The 14965-nt window shown below is 50.7% G+C and overlaps 2 protein-coding genes across 3 annotated transcripts; one reads left to right on the top strand and one right to left on the bottom strand.

Annotated features, from left to right (window-relative positions):
- Positions 1–1947: 1947 nt before the first annotated feature.
- Positions 1948–4062, bottom strand: LOC140918554 (actin, cytoplasmic type 5-like). Its single transcript, XM_073363264.1, has 2 exons — positions 3950–4062; positions 1948–3600 (listed from the first exon to the last, which is right to left on the bottom strand). The coding sequence occupies exon 2, from the start codon at positions 3587–3589 to the stop codon at positions 2459–2461; it is 1131 nt and encodes a 376-aa protein (XP_073219365.1). The 5' UTR covers positions 3590–3600; positions 3950–4062; the 3' UTR covers positions 1948–2458.
- A 111-nt stretch (positions 4063–4173) lies between these two features.
- UBL7 (ubiquitin like 7) lies at positions 4174–12995 on the top strand. 2 transcript variants are annotated; one of them, XM_073363262.1, is made up of 11 exons: positions 4174–4323; positions 4847–5091; positions 5619–5738; positions 6334–6446; positions 6580–6664; positions 7432–7489; positions 9205–9338; positions 10263–10312; positions 11433–11600; positions 11875–11997; positions 12384–12995. In XM_073363262.1, the coding sequence occupies exons 2-11, from the start codon at positions 4908–4910 to the stop codon at positions 12519–12521; spliced, it is 1173 nt and encodes a 390-aa protein (XP_073219363.1). In that variant the 5' UTR covers positions 4174–4323; positions 4847–4907; the 3' UTR covers positions 12522–12995. The 2 variants fall into 2 exon arrangements, with proteins under 2 accessions (XP_073219363.1, XP_073219364.1); XM_073363263.1 differs by having other exon boundaries at positions 4176–4323; positions 6334–6416.
- Positions 12996–14965: the final 1970 nt, after the last annotated feature.

The following is a 14965-nucleotide window of genomic DNA, read 5'->3' as shown; positions in this document are numbered from 1 at the left end:
AGGAGCCTAAATATCTTTGCAGACCTGGGTCTTTGCTGCAGGCTGGCCCAAGGGATGTTACATTGGAGGGGAAGTAACAGGAGCAGAAACCACACCATGGTGGTAGCTATTGGAGTAAGGACAGGTGAGAAAAAGTGGACACAGTGCCAGGTGCCTGAGAATTCAGATAGCATTAACAGTATTGCTTCTCAAGACCTTACAGCCTGCACCTCCTATAATTTGTGCCTTTATTGCCTCTGTGTAGGAGCTGGGCGCCATTGTACAGCACACTCATACTGACTAAGGCCCACACTTATCAGCTCATAATATTCCAAACCTACTTTGTCATAAGCTCCCAGGGTTCCTCATTATATGAGATACCAGCTGTGTGGACATTGGCTGCAACCTGGATTTTGGCTGGATAGAGATGGGTAAATATAATTTGCCCTAGATCACAGGCAAGCACATATTTTGCTGTGGCAACTAACTTTGCCATATCAGTACCTGAAAGTGATAGGGACAAAAATATTTCTGAGTATTGTACAACTTGGACTTCATACTAAAGTTTGATAAACTAGAAACCACCTGTCCAGCACTCTCCCGTGTTCAGTACTGTGTGACACCCTGTCCCCAGGCTAGTTGGCCTTTGCTTATGCTAGCTGGACATTCCCATGCAGAATACATGTAGGCAATGAAATGGGGAAGAGCTAAAACAGCTGCTGGCAGCCTCAAGGAATGTGATTCAAACCAGGGCACATACAGAAACAGCACATAAAATTACTATTTTATGAAATTAGAACATGTGGTAGTTTTTCCCCTGTGGAGTGATTTTGCTTGGAAAGGGAGAGAGGTAGGCAAGTTTTACCACCAACCCTTAGGACCAGATCAAGAAGGTATCCTATTTAAAGGATACCACCACTTCATCTTGAATTCATCCTTAAGACAGTTTAGCTTCACATTAGTTTTCAAAGTGAACTGAAACAGAAGCCTACCAAAATCTGACTTAAGAAACACTTCTCCAAAAAGGCTGTCCAGCTGAATACAAAACTGCTCCTCCTCCAAGACTCTAGGGTGGAGTCAGTGTTTATTCTTTTGGAGACTGAGTACTGAAGGCAAGACAGGGCAGTTCTGTTTAAGATAATTATACTGTTTGGTTTACTCTCCTCTGACTGAGTCTTAGAAGTGTATGACAGTTTTTACTAGAGTTGAGCATATGTTTGAGTTCTTAAGGTCTAAAAGTAGTCCAGAAGATATTTTTAAAACATCAGAAATGATATGTCCAGTCTTCCAGGCAGGACATGTTGGATACTGGAGTGAATGTTATTGTGGGTTCTTGTATCTTACTTAAGCAGCAGAATGATGATCTTTAAGCCAAAGAGTAAATTCCCAGAAAGTTACAAAAATTCTTACAGTATTAAAAGAGGGGTTTAAGCAGCTTAAAAACCCACCCCAGCTTCACTCATTAGGTGAATTTCCACTATTTCTCCAGTCAATTCTCAGGGGCAGAAATTGTCCTCTTCTACAGCAGAAAGAACACTTAACACTCGGGCCTTCATACAATCTATTTCCCCCCCCCCACCCCCTCCCCCAGTCCATTTCTCTTGCCCATCTTTAAGAGATGTTTTACATGCAATTTTCCCCTCACTGAACAAAGTTAGTGGTACCCAGCAATAGCTAGCCATGCTTTGCTATCTGAGTCGAGGGCTCTTCAGGACCTAGCTGAAAATGCGGGTCAAAATTTCTTCTCTGTACACCAAAATAGAAGTGAGACATGTTAGGCAGGTTTTAGAAGTCCCCATGGCATTTTCTGGGCACGGTGTTTAGATTAATCTGGTAGGCTGCAGTATAGACTTGCAATTTAATTATGCAAATTACTATGGAAAATGCATTTCTATTAGTACTTTTCAAAGAATAATTAGCTTTTCCATATTGATCAACCCAGCTACCCTGAAGTAATTGTACAACACATTTTAAATTTTAAACCACAGAAGTTTATTAGTTTGCCTTATACAAGGAGTGGTCAGTGACATACAGTTATCACCTTTAGGGTTAGTTACAAATCTACTTCTGAGATCCCATTACATCAAAGTCAACCACCCTTAGTCTAGTCTCCAGCCCCTGGGAATTTATAGCTAAAGGGGAAAAAAGTAAAGGGTCACTAGTCAGCCACAGGAAAACTAAAGCTTAACAGGTAGCTCTCTCTCCACTAATACTGTAGGTTAACTGTAACCTTCGTCACATGTGCAACCTGTAACAGAGCTTAAGATGCACGGGGTATAGTTACTACACAGTACATCAAAGGAATAGTCAAGTTAAACATAAGAGGTGGTGAGTAAATCAAACAATATTGGTCCAACATGAAAGGCTTTTCAAGGGCAAAGTTTACAAGTAACTACTCAATTTGGTAAATACATTTGCCCTGACAATTACTGTGGGTAACCCCATCAGCAGAGGCTGAGCACACCTGCTGAGACCCTCTTTAGAAGCATTTACGATGGACAATGGATGGGCCAGACTCATCATATTCCTGCTTGCTGATCCACATCTGCTGGAAGGTGGAGAGAGAAGCCAGGATGGAGCCACCAATCCAGACGGAATATTTACGCTCCGGTGGGGCAATGATCTTGATTTTCATCGTGCTGGGTGCCAGGGCCGTGATCTCCTTCTGCATTCTGTCAGCGATGCCAGGATACATGGTGCTTCCGCCAGAGAGCACCGTGTTAGCATAGAGGTCCTTTCGGATATCTACATCACACTTCATGATGGAGTTGAAAGTGGTCTCGTGAATGCCACAGGACTCCATCCCCAGGAAGGAAGGCTGCAAGATGGCCTCTGGGCACCGGAACCTTTCATTCCCAATAGTGATCACCTGGCCATCAGGGAGCTCATAGCTCTTCTCCAGGGAGGAAGATGAAGCGGCCGTGGCCATCTCCTGCTCGAAGTCCAGGGCGACGTAGCAGAGCTTCTCCTTGATGTCACGCACAATTTCCCTTTCGGCCGTGGTGGTGAAGCTGTAGCCTCTCTCGGTCAGGATCTTCATAAGGTAGTCGGTCAGGTCACGGCCAGCCAAGTCCAGACGAAGGATGGCATGGGGCAGGGCGTACCCCTCGTAGATTGGCACTGTGTGGGTGACCCCATCCCCAGAGTCCATGACGATACCGGTGGTACGCCCAGAGGCATACAGGGACAGCACTGCCTGGATAGCCACATACATAGCTGGAGTGTTGAAGGTCTCAAACATGATCTGTGTCATCTTCTCTCGGTTGGCCTTGGGATTCAGGGGGGCTTCAGTGAGCAGGACAGGGTGCTCCTCAGGGGCAACCCGCAGCTCATTATAGAAAGTGTGGTGCCAGATCTTCTCCATGTCATCCCAGTTGGTGACAATGCCATGCTCAATGGGATACTTCAGGGTGAGGATGCCTCTCTTGCTCTGAGCCTCATCACCCACGTAGCTGTCTTTCTGCCCCATGCCCACCATGACACCCTGGTGTCTGGGGCGTCCCACGATGGAAGGAAACACGGCTCGAGGGGCATCATCCCCAGCAAAGCCAGCTTTGCACATCCCGGAGCCATTGTCAACAACGAGGGCGGCGATTTCTTCATCGGCCATTTTGATTTAATCTGAGAGAGACAGTGAGGAGCACAGACTCCGTTAGGTGCATGGAAGCTTTCAAGGAGACGCGATCGGCTTCCTCCCCCCTGCGCCCTAGGGCAGGGGGACGCTGCTGTTGTCTGGACCGGGATGTGGGTGCAGCAGGGCTCAGCCTACAGAGCTCCGACCCACAGGCCAGGCCCAGCCCGGCGCTGCCTCCTCGCCCCGCCCCCTCACTAGGCCCGCGGACTCAGCGGCTCCGACTGGAGACGAGGGCGGTCGAGCGTGACCCCAGCCCGGAGCGGCCAGCCCCCTCCCAGCAGGATCCGAAGGCCGCCAGCCCCGCCCTCGGGACACAGAGACCGACCCACCCGTTACCTCCAGCAGCTCAGTCACGTCCGGAAACCGCAGTAGCCTGTGTCTCCTTCCGCAGGCACCACGCGCGCAGCTTTATCCCCACCGGAATCGGAAACCCGCCTCCGGCCCCGGACGCCCATTGGCTACTGTGATGATAACCCGCCCCTCCCCACCTTCCCAACTACCTATCAGAACGTCGCTGGCCGGACCAGTCTTGTTCCCAGCAGACTTTGCGGCAGGGAGTCCGAGCCGCACGCTGGGAGCTGTAGGCGCTCGGGGAGCGAAGCAATGGCTGGTCTCGTCTCGTCAACTACAATTCCCAGCATGCGGCGCATGGAGCTCGCCGGCACTTCCTGTTTCGGGGATGGTGCTCCGGTGACTGTAAACAACATCAGGTGGGGGTTGTGGAGCCCTTCGCCGTGGCCACTGCGGGGGCTGGCCTGGCCTGGCCTTGACTCCCGCCTCGGGGCAGGGTTGGATCAGCATCGATCCGTTCCCTAGGTCCCTCTCGCCCCTAGGCTGGGCCCTAGGGTTCGGCCTGGTGTGGCTCCGTCTCCCGGCGCTGTGGTTGGGGTCTCCGGCACTCGGATCTGGATACCCGGGCAAGGCTTACCATAGACCCCACCCCTAACCCGGGCTGGGGACCAGGAAAGGCCTCGCCTAGAACCTGTCCACTCGCCGAGCTGGGCTCTGTGGTACGGCCTGGCAGAGGAGCTCCTCTCCGCTCTATCAGGGATTGGGACCAGGGCATAGGCCCACCCTTCGGTGTTGGTGACTAGGGCAGGGACTTAATGTATATATCCCCACCCAGAGTTAGGGACAGGCTATAGCCTAGTGTAGATCCATTCCAGTTATGTGGCCAGCTGAATCAAAGTTGCTGGGAGCGTCTCATGTTGGTTTGTTTTGTTCCCTTCACAGCCTCTCCTGGAGCTCAGAACTGGGTTTCTGAGGCTCAGTTCCTCTTGATGATACAGTTACAATGTCTTTGTCAGAGTGGCATATTGCGGTGAAGCTGGCAGATCAGCCATTGGCCCCCAAATCCATCCTGCGGCTACCAGAGACTGAGCTTGGAGAGTGTCCTTTGGGTGGGTGCAGCATCTCCTACCTGAAGCAGCTTATCACTGGAAAGCTGCAGGAGTCAGTCCCAGACCCAGAACTTATTGGTGAGTTACTGCTTTTACTGCAGGGTTGGGCCTAGTCAAGCCTGGGATCATGGTCAAATTTCAATTGGGTAATTACATACAGCAGTTTCAATTGGATATAGCTTCTTTGCTTCCAGTGTTGCTGTGTATAATGTTAGTTATTATGGAGACTTTAGCCATCCCTATTTTCCAGGTTTGCTTTTAACAAATCCTTCTAACAAAGCAGGCTAGTAGACACCTATTTCTGCTATGAGATGTACTTTGTGTCTGACACCACTAGAACTCTGTGGGGTTGGGGCAGTTCTTTTAAACCGTGTAGTTCTGTGAGAGGATGCACAGCCAGGCTTGTGTCCTACGCTTCAAGGTCCCCTGGAATTTAAATGTGCAAGTGTTTATGCCGCTGAATATTTAGGAGTTGCCACTTAAATAGCTACATCATGTGGCAGGCTGATAGCATGCCTGGAAATGTACTTATCCCATAAAGGCCAAGCAATAGACCTTCCCACAGGAATACCCTCTGTTACAGAGCTGTGCTTTCTCTCTCTCAGATCTGATTTACTGTGGCCGCAAGCTGAAGGATGACCAAACCCTTGACTTTTATGGCATCCAGTCAGGCTCAACTGTCCATGTCCTGCGGAAGTCATGGCCCGAGCCGGATCAGAAACCAGGTGAGAGAGAGGATGCCTGGGTTAACCCTCTGGAACTCTTAAGTGTGTGTATGTGTGGTGCTGATCTCTTGGGGTTGAGATGGGGACACATACTCCTACTTGCCTGTAATTTTCAGGGACAGAGGTATAGTGGAAGGAGGTGAATTCCTTGAGATTGATCTGGTGTCTTCTGTGAAACCTCCAATGTCGAAGGGGAGCTCTCTGTGTCTGTTTCATGCTGACATGGGAACTGTGGAAGGAGCCCCATGATACATGGAGAAAGAGCCCCTTAGCTGAGTTCCAGTCAATTACACTGGTGCTGTTGAGGACCAAAATCAAATCCCCACTCATTTTGATCCATCTTTATTTTGCTTTTGGAGTGTTCTGTGGTCAGCATCAGACCAGGTAAATTAAAGCAGTGGCACTGGGATTGCAGATTTGGGAATGCTAGCACAAAGGTCTTTAGATTCTTCCCCCGCACACACACTGCTCTGTCAGACTGGGTTTGGCTTTCTTGGCAATGAGGAAACGGATGACATAAAGGACAGGCAGAATGAAACTGACCAATAAAAGCTCTTGATTTTTCTTCCCATCCCTTTCTGAACGTCTCCTCTAGAACCTGTGGATAAAGTGGCTGCAATGCGAGAGTTCCGGGTCCTGCACACCGCCCTTCATAGCAGTCCTGCATACAGAGACGCAGTGAGTGTGGCTTATTCTTCACCCCTAAACGTGAGTCATCCACCATGTGTGACTGAACAAAGGAGAGGGATGGAGAGCCCCAATAACAGTTTAGTTGGGCTACCCCAGTTTTAGACTGGCCTCGTTATGTGGCGTTGCTGATCTGTTTTGATTTCTTTGGTAGGTCTTCAAGATGCTGGGGAACAAAGAATCACTGGATCAGATCATCGTAGCTACCCCTGGCCTCAGCAGCGACCCTGTTGCTCTGGGTGAGTTCAGATGTGGCCAGACAGTGTAAAGGACATAGTAAATAGGGATGGTCTATGGAACCTATTAATTCCTCACATGGGAGAGGGAGCGTCAGGCTCCAGGAAGAACAGGAAAAGGCAGTTTCTGCAGAGACTTTCCACCTTTGAGATGGAGAGGTCTGAATCTGTCCGGGAGTCAGATTTTACTAGTGCTATCTGTTGTTGGTAGCTACACTCGACAGGGCAGGGGCTGATCGAAGGACACTCACTTCAGCTGGAGCAGGACTGGGCCATAAGGAAGTGGAGGGAGGGAGGTGTGTAATGAATGCATCTGCTTTGCACTTGCCCTTTCCAAGTGCCACAAAGGATTAATTAACTCTAATCCAGGCCCACCTGGCCTAGTGAGCTAGCAGCATCTCTGCATGGCCATGTGCAGATTCTAGTAGGACTCTGAGTTATTGCTTCTCAAGGCCCTGAGCCCAGAAGAGCAGATAGCTCTGAAGAGCAGAAATATTGTATGATGCTCAGCAGCAACCATTGTTGACTCAACACATGGTCCTTGTGCTTGGGAGCTGATGGTCATGATGCAGAGCCTTGTAGGAAAGAGGTGGAAACATTACAAGAGAATAACAGTGGAGAGATATCGTCTGGAATACACATTGCTCCACTGCCCAAGGAGTAAAGCTGTTCCAGGAACTAGTGACTTTTGCTTGTGTTTTGGGTCACATTTGACAGATGTGCCTTTTGTTTCCTGTCCCTGATTCAGTACGTTTCCTGGTCTCTTTCAGGTGTCTTACAAGACAAAGATCTTTTCTCTGTCTTTGCTGACCCAAACATGCTGGACACGTAAGTTTCGAATGGCCAGTGCTGGGTCCAAGCCACCACACCACGCAATGCCTGTTTGTACAATTGCAGTCTGTTTTTCTTTAGGTGGGAGGAGAGGGTTACTCCAGTTCTCAACTACCGGTGTGGACATGCCATTCCATTGGCGTAGGCTGGGTCGAAGGCTTTCCCGTCCCTTCTTCCTGCTTCCAACCCCTCTCTCTTAGTAATAGTAGTCTGAGAAAAGACTGAGGTGGGGTGTCTGTCAGTGAGCTTCCCCTGCTGCACTTTACCGGGAGGGATGGCTCAAGAGATTTGTACTTCAATGTAGGAACTTTCATCTCTGCTTCCTGAGTTCAAATCCAGTCTTTGTTGGTTGTGGCTGACAGTTGCAACCATCTGATTGTTGCTCAGTGCCCTGTGCAAGTTGAGGTGGGGAATCTTGTTTTTGGTCCCAGTGGGCAGCCTGCATCAGAAATAGAGTAGCCAACTTTCTAATCGCACAAAACTGAACACCCTTCCCTGGCCTGTTCCCTGAGACCACGCCCCTTCCCCTTCCCTTCTCTAAGGCCCTGCCCCTGCTCACTCCATCGCTTGCTCTCCCACACCCTCACTCACTTTCTCAGGGCTGGGGCAGGGAGTTGGGGTGCGCGAGGGGGTGAGGGCTCCAGCTGGAGGTGCAGGGTCTGAGGTGGGGCTAGGGATGAGAGGTTTGGGGTGCAGGAGAGGGCCCTGGGCTGGGGCTGAGGGGTTTGGAGTGCAGGAGGGAGCTATGGGCTTGGGCAGAGGGTTGGGGTGCAGGAGGGGGTGTGGGCTCTGGGAGGGGGTTGGGGTGTGGGAGGGGTGAGTGGTGCTGGTTCTGGCTGGACGGCGCTTACCTTGGGTGCCTCCTGGAAGCGACTGGCATGTCCATTCTGTTGCTAGACTCAGGGGTAGCCAGGTGGCTCCCTGCACTGCCCCTGCCTCCAGGCACCACCCCTGTAGTTCCCATTGGCTGTGGTTCCCAGCAGAGTTGGAGCTCGGGGCGATGGAAGCATGCAGAGACCCTCTGGCCACCGCAGTGCCTAGAAGCCAGACATGCCGGCCGCTTCCGGGAGCCACATGAAGCCAGGGCAAGTAGGAAGCCTGCCTTAGCCCTGCTGCAATGCCGATGCAGACTTTTAGCAGCCTATTAAAATCTCCCAGATTGCTTTCAATAGTCACTGGGAGATTGATGCCCGATTCCATTAGACTCCTGGCCAGTCCGGGAAGGTCGGCAACCCTAATCAGAAACCCATTGCCAAAATGGGATCGAACTGGCCCCTCTTGTTGGCCAACTCAGCAGAGTGTGTAGGATTGAGTGGGCCAAGGGGAGGGCACTTCCTTCACCTAGAGATCGTCCTTCTGTATCATGAGATACATCAGCCAGGGGAGCTGGAACTGCTGTGACCTATGCTGTACCTGTTCGGTGGATAAAGAGAGGATTCCAACCTTTGGGGATGTCAAACGTGCCATCTTTCACTAGCATCAAATCCACTTAAAAAAAGAAGTTGGAGCTTGACTCCTGGGCTGGTGGCAGGATTATTACTAGACCAGGTGGACTGGAGAGGTTACATCATCTGGCTGCCAGAGCTGGGATCGGAGATGGTGGTGAAGCATAGCCCACTGGGAAGCCTGAAATTGCTGCTCCGGGTGCTGTGGTGGCCTCCCTTCCCTTCCTCTGGTGCCACCTCCAGGTTTCTTGTTTTGTCTCTGCCCAGGCTCATCCCAGCTCACCCTGCTCTGGTGAATGCCATCATCCTGGTTCTGCACTCGGTGGCAGGCAGCACGCCTCTCCCAACTCCGGAGACCTCCTCGCGCAGCATGCCCTCCAGCTCCTACAGGGACATGCCAGGTCAGTTTGCCTATGTGAAGCATCCAGCTGTGTGTTCACATGGGGTAGATGAACTGCGGGATCTACAGACTAATCCAGGCCGTAACTGACCCTGAGCCTTCCAGGGGCAGGTGGAGCAGGAGGCCTGGTTTGTTGAGTTGGTAACGTGCATCTGTTCTGGGGGTAATCTTTAGGGCAGAGAGAGAGAGAGAGAGAGGGATTTTCCTTCTCCTCTGACATATGCAGCACTAAGTAGAACTCATGGAATCTTCCAATTAGAGTGCAATAAATGAGTTGCTGGGTGTGTTAGGCCTGCAACCATGACCCTTCAGCTGCTGTAGGTCTTGTCAGATCCTAAGTGGGATGGAGCCTCTTCACCACTTGGGTGGGAAACCTCCAAGGAAAACCTAGGATGCTGGTGATTCATAGGTAGCACTCTTTCCTCTGGATCAGAAGTAAACCAGGGTCCCATGTAGCGGTCCTGGCCCTGTGCTGCTGAAGGCTGTGCCTTTTCCAAGGAGCCATAAAACACTTTTGAATTTTAAAGATCCCATAGTTTGTTTGCATGAGAAGAGGTGTTTGCTCCGTTGTCCTAGCTGTATTCTAATTTGGGTAACTATGCTGCTTCCCTAAATTCCCTCCGTACTTTCACTAGGAGAAGTTATTTTTCACTCCCCCATCTAGTGCTGTAGGCACATTAATGTCTGCTGCATTCCACCCCAGAGATGACTGCATTTTAATGGTGAGTGGGCAATCCTTATAAAACGCAGTCCGTGAAGTGTCTTTCCCTTGGAGGCTGAGTGTTGTCTATCAGCTGATTTGACCTCTCTGAAGGCATGGGCGATCTAACAGTCTCTGCTGGGAGGGTAAATGGGAGCTGAGATTTTGCGTTGTCTGTGGTTTGGGAGCTTTTTTCCATTTGAATGTGTTCTCTTCTCTGGCCAGGTGGCTTTTTGTTTGAAGGTCTCTCTGATGATGAAGATGATTTTCATCAGGTAATGTTAGTGGGGCAGGTGAGGGGTCTGGGTTTGGGGGATGGTTGCATTTAGAGGCACAGTAAAATCAGAGAACCTGGAGCTGCACCCTGGGCAGGGTGGTCTTGCAGTCAAAGCACTGGATTAGGGTTTGAGAGACCGAGGTTCAGTCCTTGGCTCTGCCAGAGCCTCCTGTGTGACTTTGAGCAAGTCGCTTCTTCTCCCAGTGCCTCAGTTTCCACATTTGTATTATCTAGGGATAAAAATTCTGTCTAACTCCCCCAGACTATTATGAAGCTCAAGGTATTAATGATTGTGAGGCGCTCAGATACTACAGCGAGAAGAGCCACAAAAGTACTTAGTTTAGGCTCACGTAGTAAGAAATCAGTCGGGCCAGCTCAGGGAATGGTGCTTCTCTGAATGTCAGCACCAAACAGCATAGGAGCGGTGCAGCACCTTGCCTGGATGTGAAGAGTGGGTGATGCAAGTACTTCTGCTTCAGGGCAGTGCTGCAGGTTTCTTTGCAGAGGGACAAGGTCTTGGTGGGTATGATTGAATATTCAGCAATGGGTGGGGAGGGACACCCTGCCTGACAGGGATCATTAGGCTAAGGCGATGTCCCAACCCATGGCCCGTTGACAGAACCACTGGGGAACCTGATATTGGCTAGTCAATCATTCCCTCCGTATAATACATCCAGTAACTGCAAGTGTCGGATCAAAGCCAACTCCCCTGACCCCCAACCCTATGTTTTCTCTTTGTCTCCCTTCAATTTGCCAGCAATGATCACTGGATGGCCCCGTGATCACTAGATGGCCCAGACTGCTGGTGGCCCCAGCCACCTCTGAACTCTGGGTCTCTGTCACATTGTTTGAAATTACTGACACTGCTGCAGCATGATCTTCCTTCGCTGCATCTCTACAGGGCTTCCAGTGTCTCCATAACAGCTGTGATTAATACTGGGAGTTCTTAGCCTGGTGACTGCGAAGGTTAACGTTGAAAGACAGGGGAGCTGGCAGGCCGAGTTGTGCAATGCTAGTTCTAAAGGTGGTTCTGATGGTGACCTCCTGGAATCCTGAGCACGCCTTGAGTTTCTTTGTGACATAGACGTTAAGTCATGGGTTTTCTTCCATCCCGGCAGAGCACAAGGTCCACACCTTCCAGCAGCACTTCTGGGTCCCGCCCAGCATCGCTTGGCTACACTGGGGCTGCCGGACCCCGGCCAATCACACAGAGTGAACTGGCAACTGCGCTGGCCCTGGCCAGCACGCCTGAGAGCAGCTCACACACTCCTACCCCTGGCACCCAGGTAGGGTAACAGCACAGCATCAGGGAACCCCTCTCTCAGGTCACAAACTGCAGCGAGGTACTGACTGCTGAGAGCCAGTCCCAGCTAACGGCCCTGGGACCTGGAACTGGGCTAGCCCATTATGGCAGGAGTCTCTTCTGTACAGACCCCAGGAGGGAGAATGTGGGGTTGGGGAGACCCTTGTGGAGGAGGCATTGCCCTGAAGGTCACTGTGGTGGCCAGTTAACATTACAGCTGTGTGTGGATCCCACTAGCACTGTCTCCTGTCTTCCAGGGTCACTCATCGGGCACCTCTCCGATGTCCTCCAGTGTCCAATCAGGAACTCCCATCACCAACGATCTCTTCAGCCAGGCCTTGCAGCATGCCCTGCAGGCATCTGGGCAGCCTGCCATGCAGGTCAGTAACTCAGTCTGGTCATTTCAGGGCTCTGTGACCCACCTCTCTCTACCCTGACTCCAGCAGCTATCGCAGGACAGGAGTCTTTCACTTGAAGCCCCGCGTTGCAGGCCACTCAGTATCCAAAGGTGGTTCAGTGGCTGGCTGGAGCTCCCAGCAGGAGGTGCTGTAGGGAATGATGCAGAAACACTGGAGGTGGAGGGTATGGGGCAGGACCGTGGGGTTGCTCCCAGCAGGAGGTGCTTAGATCCCAAGGTGACAGAGGCATAGAAATGCAGTAGGGAAATGCTGCAGCTTTGGAGACCATGGAGGAGGGTGGGGAATAACTTGGTATTATTTACTTGGGTACTGACAGATCCCCTTAGCTGTCTGTTCTCTCTCTACAGAGCCAGTGGCAGCCGCAGCTGCAGCAGCTGCGGGACATGGGCATACATGACGATGACCTGAGCCTCCGAGCCCTCCAGGCCACCGGAGGGGACATTCAGGCTGCCCTGGAGTTGATATTTGCAGGCGGGGCACCCTAACCCCCTCTGAGTGAGGGCAGAGTAGCATGTTTCAGAGATGCTGCTAGGTTAGGACAATTGTGAAGTTCCTGTCTCCAATCCCCACCTCAGCCCTGAAACACTTGAACAGAACTGAGCATCTCTCTTGCTCTGGGCAGTGTAGGGGTCTCTCCCCTATCTTGTCGGGACACAGTTGATGGCAGAGGAGATGATGCACTATGCTGGGATGGGAACTCTGTGTCAGCACTCAAAGAGGGTCTTTCTACTGCAGTCCTCTGGGCTATAACCACCATAGGCAAGACCACTGGATTTCTGTATAGCCACAGGGAAAGAGCAACAGCCCCCTGAACCAGGAGATGCTGCAAAGCCACAGCTGCTACCACGAGGCATCTGCCAGCTCCCTCTCCTGCTTGCACTTCAATTCCTGCCACCCTAGAACGCCTCAGTCTGTTTTAGTTCGTCAGTGTTTGAGTCTAATAAAGCTGAACCTCTCCACTTGTCTGTCATTGGAGTTGTGACCCGGTAGATTTCAGAGCTAGCCTGAGTGGTTGTTGGGTGTGAGGCCTCCAAGAATAACCTTAGCTGCTGGAGGAGGTACTGCCGATAATGCAGCTGGGGGTGCTCTTCCCCCGGAGCCCATGCTGAACCAATGTCCCCGGGCAATGTCAGTGGAACATTTCAGTCAAGAGACAGTGCCCAGATGATCATTTGTGTGCATTAAAGGGGGGGAGGGGATTCCTCATAACATGTAGCATTTACATCCCACTTCTCATCTGCAACACCCTTTGCAACCACTCATTGATCCTCACATAAGCCCCAGGAAGTAGGTGAAAGTAGGGAAGGACAGGAACTGGCTAAAATGCAGGAGGAATAATTCCCTTCTGCCCACCAAAAGTTCTTGCTTTGCTTTCCGGGGATACGCTCTTCCTCCTCTTACCTTGGTGCTAGTGTCATTGTAGTGGCTGCCATATTCCACCCCACCAAAACATGCAAGGGACATGCAAGCGCAGCTGCTGAGCACCTTGCATGACAGGTCATTTCTGGAAATGTGGGTCTTTGTCTTGCGTGAAGATGAGTTTTAGGCCTCCTTAGCAGGTGAGGTTGTACAGGCATCTGTATTAAGGAGAGACTCCGTACTCTACAGCATGAGACTCCCTCTTCAGCTGAGACCTGCCCCCATCAGCTGTGGGGAACCAGTTTGGAATTTGAGAAATTCACAGGAGCACGCAGCCACCACAGGGTGGCAGTAAAGGCACATCACATCGGAGTTAATCCGAGGACCTCAAAGCCTTTGACAGAGCTCCTGGAGGAAGGAAAATATCCCTGTTCTCATAGGAGGGAAAAAAGCCCAGGCTAGTGTTTTCAGGAGTGGCACCTGGTTTTGGTTGCCCAACTGGAGAACAATTTGGAGCTGACTTTCATAGTCAATTCATTGAATTTCTTAGTAAGTGAAGTCAATGGCCATTGTGGATGCTTTGGCCCAGATCCCCAAGGGTCTTTAGGCTCCTAATGTCCACTGATTTCAATGGAAGTTAGCAGCCTAAATAACTTCGTGGTTCTGGCCTTAGGACCCCTGAAAATCGGGTCCTAGGTATCTCAAGATGGGCCCCCAAAATAAGTAGACACTTGAACATATGGCCTTCACTGATGTGTACCCATGGGGAGTCCCTGGTAGAGCTCAAATCTCCTGCTTTCTAGGCCCCTGCTGAGACCTTAATGTGTGCCTACTTCACTTTTTTAAAGTTCTCTGCAAATATTAACATGGTTTTGTCCATCACACGAAGGCAAATCCTGGATTACTTGGCACAGGGCAATCTGTTGCCCACTGCTTTTAATCCATTCTAGTTTATTAGATGTCTCAGGGGGTAGGGGTTGCATTACTTCCCTTGAAATGCAACCTAGGTGATCTCAGCATTGGCCATGGGATGGGGATGTACAAATACTTGATTTATCCTGTCTGGTTACTGCCCTAACTGGGTGAAATTCTTCTGGCCTCTGTCAGACAGGAAGTCAGAGTGGATGATCATAATCATCCTTTCTAGCCTTTAAATCTATTAATCTAATTCCTCTCTGTGGCTTTTAACCCCTCATATAGGTGTAGATAGAATGCTATCTCCCTTAGTCACCATGGAGGTAATCTCAATTTTGTTTTGAAAGAATGTTAGAATACAAGGACGGCCATACTGGGTCAGACCAAAGGTCCATCTAGCCCAGTAGCCTGTCTTCCAACAGTGGCCAATGCCAGGTGCTTCAGAGGAAATGAACAGAACAGGCAATCATCAAGCGATCAGTGTTCCCGAGTCAGTTTCTCATCACTGGTTTGTGTTACTTTTCTCTGAACTGCCTCTGGTTTGTTGACATCATCTTGGTTCTGAGAACTGCATATGATTGTTCCAGATACGGTATCGCCAGTGACACCAAGAGGGACTTGGCGCCACCTTCCTTTCTCTACAAAAGGGGGTCGG

Source organism: Lepidochelys kempii, chromosome 10 (genome assembly GCF_965140265.1).
Source record: "Lepidochelys kempii isolate rLepKem1 chromosome 10, rLepKem1.hap2, whole genome shotgun sequence".
Lineage (NCBI taxonomy): Eukaryota > Metazoa > Chordata > Testudines > Cheloniidae > Lepidochelys > Lepidochelys kempii.
The sequence above is the reverse complement of the archived record's forward strand: the minus strand, read 5'-3'. Positions and strand labels throughout refer to the sequence as shown.

Excerpts from the sequence above, each read along its gene's own strand:
- LOC140918554 (XM_073363264.1), bottom strand. The coding sequence starts at position 3,589 with ATGGCCGATGAAGAAATCGCCGCCCTCGTTGTTGACAATGGCTCCGGG.
- UBL7 (XM_073363262.1), top strand. The coding sequence starts at position 4,908 with ATGTCTTTGTCAGAGTGGCATATTGCGGTGAAGCTGGCAGATCAGCCA. Across the intron at positions 6,665-7,431 it reads CAGCGACCCTGTTGCTCTGG|GTGTCTTACAAGACAAAGAT; the intron begins GTGAGTTCAGAT and ends GGTCTCTTTCAG. Across the intron at positions 10,313-11,432 it reads ATGAAGATGATTTTCATCAG|AGCACAAGGTCCACACCTTC; the intron begins GTAATGTTAGTG and ends CCATCCCGGCAG.